The sequence below is a fragment of the Bidens hawaiensis genome, unplaced genomic scaffold (genome assembly GCF_021521415.1).
Source record: "Bidens hawaiensis isolate Kalapana, Puna unplaced genomic scaffold, B.hawaiensis_p1.1 tig00021231_1, whole genome shotgun sequence".
Taxonomy (NCBI): Eukaryota; Viridiplantae; Streptophyta; class Magnoliopsida; order Asterales; family Asteraceae; genus Bidens; species Bidens hawaiensis.
Window position 1 is genome coordinate 1 of NW_027493289.1, and position 7293 is coordinate 7293.

The 7293-nt window shown below is 35.0% G+C and overlaps 1 protein-coding gene across 1 annotated transcript; it reads left to right on the plus strand.

Annotated features, from left to right (window-relative positions):
• Positions 1 to 275: 275 nt before the first annotated feature.
• LOC143563063 (DNA mismatch repair protein MLH3-like) lies at positions 276 to 6112 on the plus strand. The gene is made up of 23 exons (XM_077050697.1): positions 276 to 436; positions 538 to 589; positions 685 to 732; positions 870 to 1024; positions 1110 to 1167; positions 1251 to 1308; positions 1412 to 1504; positions 1595 to 1760; positions 1826 to 1841; positions 1950 to 2170; positions 2311 to 2368; positions 2592 to 4079; positions 4155 to 4280; positions 4363 to 4433; positions 4517 to 4717; positions 4825 to 4869; positions 4941 to 4994; positions 5099 to 5205; positions 5275 to 5323; positions 5395 to 5454; positions 5570 to 5642; positions 5736 to 5821; positions 5918 to 6112. Exons 1-23 carry the CDS (start codon positions 311 to 313, stop codon positions 6083 to 6085), a joined length of 3579 nt encoding a protein of 1192 aa, XP_076906812.1. The 5' UTR covers positions 276 to 310; the 3' UTR covers positions 6086 to 6112.
• Positions 6113 to 7293: the final 1181 nt, after the last annotated feature.

Consider the following 7293-nt stretch of genomic DNA (forward strand, 5'->3'; position numbering starts at 1 on the left):
GGTTTTTTCTTTCCGGTATAGGATGATGCAACTATACAGTATAGCCTTTACCAATAAATGTTAATTACGTTGCGAATTTGTTGCGTTGTTCAATTATCTAGGTTTTTCAATTTTAGTTTTAGGGCTAATGGGATTGAAAAGAGGACTGATTTTATAATTTGTGATTTAAAACTAGTAATGTAATTATGCAGTAAAGTTTTTACTAATATTTATATATGTTGTGTGGTGAATTTTGGCCTGTGTTATAACAGAAGAATGGTAGAGCAATGAGCCTTGTTACTGTTATGATCTTACTGGGAGAGATTGATTGATGAGGAGCATCAAGGTATTGCCGGAATCTGTTCGCGGTTCCATGCGCTCTGGCGTTATTTTGTTTGATTTGACAAGGGTTGTAGAAGAACTCGTATTCAACAGTCTTGATGCTGGTGCCACAAAGGTAAACACAACTTTATATTGATCTATTATTGGACTGGACTGTTATTTCCTTCTTTCATGTTTCACAATTGCAAATTTTTCAAGTTAATATATGTCTCTCAGGTGATTGTGGCTGTGGGTATTGGGACAAGCTACATTAAAGTTACGGACAATGGTAAGACACCTTAATTCTACAACAGTGACATGCGACCTAACTTCCATCTCTGTTTTTCTTTTATTATTCTAACACATCGTTTTGCTGTTTTGTAGGTTGTGGTATTTCACGGGATGGACTTGTGTTGCTGGGAGAAAGATATGGTAATTGGAATACTGTTTCTTTATTGTAGTACCATTTCATAGGAGTATAGGGCAATGCGTGTCCAGTTTAATTACTTGATAATTCTTACGGTTTTCTTATTAAGTCATATGACTTGTTATTTTTGTGTTATTTGAAGCAACTTCTAAGTTTGAACAGTTGGCTAGTATCAACACTGTTCCAGAAAGCTTTGGTTTTCGTGGGGAAGCACTAAGCTCAATTTCTGACTTTTCCTTGTTAGAAGTTTTTACAAAGGCACATGGAATGCCTAATGGCTACCGCAAGGTCATAAAGGTATGAATTCTTATAACATTCTATATTAACTTTCATGGGATTTTGGTTATCTATAAATTTTTTGGTTTCGCTTCATATTTTTCAGGGGTGCAAGAGTTTGTATCTAGGAATTGATGATGATAGACAAGATGTCGGCACAACAGGTAATGTATTCTCAAGTGTTGTACAAGAATGTGTCATTGCTTTGAAGTTTGACCATTTGTTAGCATATTGCTGGTTACTGCAGTTGTCGTTCGTGATTTGTTCTATAACCAACCAGTTAAAAGGAGGCATTTACAGTCCAGGTTTTTCTTTTCTTTGTGTACACTTTAAGCATAAGTTGTTTTAATCATCATTAGTTTCTGTATGAAACTGCTTATTCCCTATGCTGATATAATGTTTTGAAAGCCCCAAAAAGGTTCTGCAATCTGTTAAAGAATGCATACTGAATATTGCTCTTGTCCACCTGGCAACCTGCTTCAAACTGGTTGATGTTGAGAGGTGCTCGCTTTAAATACCTGCAGCTTATGCTCTTCAACCACTACTTTAAAGAGTTAATACATGAATTGTTAATGTATCATCTTCATGCAGTGGTGATGAGCTTCTTAGCTTGTATCCTTCATCTTCGCCTTTGCCCCTATTGACAAGTGGTTTTGGAATTGAGGGTTCTCATTCTCTACATAAGTTGGATGAATCTGAAGGCAAATTAAAGCTTTCTGGATATATATCTGGTCCTTATGAAACTTTCTCGGTGAAGGTATTCTTTATATTCATCCGTTTTTGTCATAATGTATTTCCTAATTAAGCTTGCTTATTCTGCAGGCCTTTCAATATTTCTGTATCCTTGTTCTTGCATTGCTTTTATGTTTCAATGTAACGGTCTGATGGGTAGATAAAGGGTAAAGAATATATTACCAAATTTGTTCTTTTTGACTTTTGAACAAAGATATCAATTCAAGATGTATATCAAGAGGCCCAATACATAAATTGCTGAGTCAGCTGGCTGCAATGCATGAGTGTTCAGATTTGTTGAAGGCTGACATCAGGTCTCAATGTGGAAAGCGAAGCAGGGTTCAAACATCTCCAACATACATATTGAATTTAGCTTGCCCACGAGCTCATTATGATTTAAGTTTTGAACCTGCTAAGACTTGTGTTGAATTCAAGGTAAGATATGCTTATTACCTTTGACTTGGCTTATTAATCTTTGGAGTTGACTTCAGATTTCTGCTGATCTTTGACTTTATGCCCATATGCTTTGACTGCATGCTTATGACTTTGGCTTGTGATTTATATCATTGTTTCAGGATTGGGATCCTGTATTTGATTTTATTAAGAAAGCTGTTTCACGCATTTGGAGTGAAGGTATGTGTTGTGATTGACTCGAGACATTAGTTTTGATTAGTTCAATCATTGTTTTGATTAATTCAATCATTGTTTGTACCATTTAAAGAAGATATATGGAATGGAGCTGATACTTTTGCACCCCGAGATGGTAATATCACTTTCTTTTACCTTTCTTTAATATCACTATTATGAGTATACTTTCTCACATGGATTCTTCTGCTGCCAAAATCATGTAAATCAGATATCCTGAGTAACGATCGACTTCCCAAGAAGAGATGCTTGACAAAATGCAATCAAGATTCTATTATTCTTTCTTCACCACAGTTAGAGATGCCTAGAGACGAACCAAAGCATATGCCATTAAGTGGATATTCATCTAACCGATCTCTAAAAAAAGCTGTACGGTTTGAAGATTATGGTTATGCAACTTCAGAAGATATTTACCTGGAGAACAAGAAACAAACGGACCTTTTTCCAAAGAAGTGGTGCTTGAGAAAATGCAATCAAGACTCTATTATTCTTTCTTCACCACAATCAGAGATGCCCAGAAAAAAAGCTGTAGAGTTCGAAGATAATGGTTATGGAACTTCAGAAGATATTTACTTGGACAACAAGGAACACATGGACCTTCATCCAAAGAAGGGGTGCTTGAAAAAATGCAATCAAGACTCTATTATTCTTTCTTCACCACAATTAGAGATGCCCAGGAAAAAAGATGTACGGTTTGAAGATTATGGTCATGTTACTTCAGATGATATTTACTTGAAGAACAAGGAACACATGGACCTTCTTTCAGATGCCAAATGGCATCCAAACTCTTTGCTTACTGGTTGGAGTACAAGCAATGGGTTCCTTGTGAAACAAGCATCTCCTGTTTCTTTTCATTTTGATGATGATCTTATGAATCCTTTTTTGAGAAGTTGTTCCTCACGTGATACGTTACCTATTGTTAAAAGCACTAGAGGTGATGATAAATTGAGATTTCAAGCTGATAAGTTCAAGAAATGGCTTTGCATGGATGATTATAGAGTGGATAATGAAGAAGAAACTGATTATATTAAACAAAGTTCTGAACCATGGCTGGATGATGCTGTAACTATTTGGTCGCCACCTAGGATCACCAGACCAAAAGGCTCATTTGATACACTTTTGACCGGTGGAGACTGCTTAACAGAGGATAACAGTCATTGGACCAGTCCAGTTTCTTCAATTCAATATTCTAAATCAAGTCGTCAATCTTTTAAAGATGATTGGTCTATATTTAGTGAAAAAGTGCATGTGGAACCTTCAACTGCTATTGTGACTAAAAGATGCTTTGAACATGGCAGAAATGATGGATTTGACCTTTTCGCACATGAAGAAGAGGAAAAGGATATCTTTAACTTAGATTACATGAGATATAGCTCTTCCTGGGATGATTGCAAAAAGAACATTAGCAATTCTCAGAATGACAGTATTTTGTCCCCAAAGCAGTATGATTTCCTATATGAATCAGATTGGGCAAGATCTCCTGTAGCTGCATCACACCATAAGCCTTCGTTATCTTATGTTGAAAGGGAAAGGAAAACAATAGCTCATTGTAGAATTCATGATAAGCAACGAAGAAGAAGCTGCTCAGCCCCACCATTTTACAGAGAGAAGGAAAAAATCATTGCCTTAAATAGTTGGATGAATAATAAATCAGAGAATTCCTACCATGGGACACATCATGATGCCCCTACTTTGCAAGGTGATTTATCAAATTATCTCTATGTGACATGGTATGAATCAAAATCTCAAGCAACTAACTTTATTTTTTGTGCAGAAGCTAGCCATCTGAAAAACACACAGAAATCATCTGCAAACGATAAGAAAGTTGTTGATAAAGCTGAGATTTCAGATTATGAAGTGAAGGTGGCCCGTTGCCTTGATGTATACAATACAGATTCAGGTATCTCTATTGCCCATTGAAACACAATTTATATGCATAAATATGATGATGCGAATCTCACAATAAATTTCTCATATTTCAGACTTAACCTTAAAGGAAAACCAAGGTCTAGAATTTGGAGTAAAATGGCGGAATGGCTGTCCGTTGACTACAGTTGAGTATACAGAAGCCTAATGATCTTGGTTTAATATATAGTTGTTTGGTTTTATTATTTGACTTTATTTGTTTAATGACAGAGTATACAGAATACGCCTAATGATGTCAGCAATCAGGAGAAAATACTTGATATTTCTTCTGGGATATTACATCTGTCTGGTGATTCTCTGTTACCGAAGTCTACAAGTAAGAAATGTCTTGAGGATTGTAGAGTTCTTTATCAAGTTGACAAGAAATTCATCCCGATTGTGGGTGGTGGAATACTTGCTATTATTGACCAAGTATATCAACTCTTTTACATTTCAGATTCATTTGCACTTATTTTCTTCGGCCAAGCATAAATTTGACTTAAAGAGTTGATTAACAACTGGTATGGTTGTGTTTGCAGCATGCTGCTGATGAAAGAATACGGCTTGAAGATTTGAGAGAAAAGGTAAAAAGGTATTTCTTGAGCTTTTGAATGCTATGATGTAATATGGTCTTAACTGAACATAAAATCTGTAGGTGCTTTCTGCAGAAACGAAGACAAACACCTATCTAGATGCAGAGCAAGAACTGGTATGATATATATTTTGACTTCCCTTAACTATTTCAGATACGACTTCTTCTTTTTTTTTTTTTTTTTTTTTTTGTGTGGTTGACTTTTTACATATTTGACATAGGTTTTACCTGAGATTGGCTATCAGTTATTGAGCAATTACTCTGAACAGATCCAGAAATGGGGCTGGATCTGCAACTTTCATGCTCAGAGCTCGGTGTCCTTTAAAAAGTAATAAATTTCACCTACTTTGCTAGACAGTTTTGAATGTTTTTTCACACTTCTAAAATTCTTGCACAGGAATTTGAATTTCTTAAACAACCAGCCATCTGCTGCTACACTAATTGCTGTAAGTCAATGTTTAGTTTACTGCTAATATTTCTCCCTTATTCACATGATTTAAAATTAATTGGCATACAGGTGCCATGTATTTTGGGTGTCAATTTAACCGATGTTGATCTTCTAGAATTTCTTCAACAGGTTTGAAGCATATCATTCTTATTATGTGAAGTATTTTTTGAGTTCTGGCTTTTAATATTTTGGTCATTTTGTCTCATTCTGCATTTTGTTTTCAAATTTTACCTTAATTTACCAGCTTTCTGATACTGATGGATCTTCAGTAATACCACCAGCTGTTCTTCGGGTTTTAAATTTTAAAGCATGCAGGGGTACAACACTCTACATCTCAAAAATTTAGCTCCACAAGTATTAGCACGTGCAACAATATATGTTTTTAGTATAATAAATGATATCATATGCAGGTGCAATCATGTTTGGAGATGCGCTACTCCCTTCAGAATGTTCTCTAATTGTTGAAGAGCTTAAAAAGACTTCAATGTGTTTTCAAGTGAGTCCACAAGTAAAATTCTACTTTTTCTTCACCATTTTTTTGTTGCTGAATTTTAACCTCTCAAAAACTGTGATTTGGTTTGTTGTGGTCTAGTGTGCTCATGGTCGACCAACAACTGCACCTCTCGTGAACCTAGTGGCCTTGCATAACCAGATTTCTAAGCTTGGAAATTGGAGCGACGGATCATCTGGGTCCTGGCATGGACTAAGTCGACACAAACCAAGTCTTGAGCGTGCGGCTCATCGGTTAAGTCAATGTTAGAGGTATGCAAATGTCTTTAGGTCAAATATGTTTTGCTCAAGCGTTTTACTACTTACTAATATTACTTACAAAGTCAGTTTGTTGATTGTGTTATACTATTATACCTTTATAGTGATGTAAATGAAAATTTAAGTCTATAACCACAAGTTAGACGAATGCATGGTTAAGTATCTACTTTTGATTGTGTATCCTACTAACTGCTCATTAAAATGCATGTGATTTTCTATGTGAATCACGTTCTTTGTATCATATCTGAATCAACAGTCGTGCATCATCTTTTAATCGCAAACTATAAAATTTTGATGCTAAATTGAAAGTCATTCTACGTGAGTACGTGGTACGAATTTTGTAGGGTGCTACATGATTTCTTCTACCTAAATGACTAATCAACAGGCATTGTATAAAAACTTACTTTATAAAACAAGAATTGTTGTTTTAAAAAAGATGAAACTGGGATAATAACTATATTAACAATAAAGATGTCATATTTATTTAACAGAATGATCTTTATCATAGCTCTTAACTATGATTTTAATTGATGTTGGAGGATAGAATAGCTGCATTACATCATACATTTTTTTCTTCATAAGCTAACATCGTTGTAATTAGTTAATTACACATTTGGGTTTACTTGCTTTTCTTGGAAAACACATAACAATATTGTATGTTGAATATGTTAGCGGTCGAACATTATTGCCGTGTGTTAAATTGTGATCTAAAAGTTGGCAGGACCCTATCAATTTAGTAATCAATTTTTAACAAAATAATAGAGCATTGATAACACAATATCGTTTAGACGAGAGGGAAAAGAAAAAGAAAGAAAGAAAAAAGAATTTCTATTAAAATGTATGGTGGTTGAATTGAAGTGTTGTTAATTGGTTCAGTGTGACAAATGCAATTTGAAGACAATGCCTGGTCACCAGTCCTCGTCATTTGTGCACTCTCTTTATATAATGCAGTTGTTAAGGCATTTAGAAGGCAAACTCATTCAGTCATCTACAAACGTTGTGATACGAAGCTGTTGAGGTTTGAAATTCATTAAAATGAGTGAGGAGGCGCAACCGTTTGTAAACATGCACTTATCTATACATATACTTACTCTTTTTCGGTAGATGTCATAAATACATGCAATTAAGATTTGGAAATATATTCACTTGTCAAAAATTAATCCATACGCAAAATGAACTCACAAAATTTTTCACGTGCCT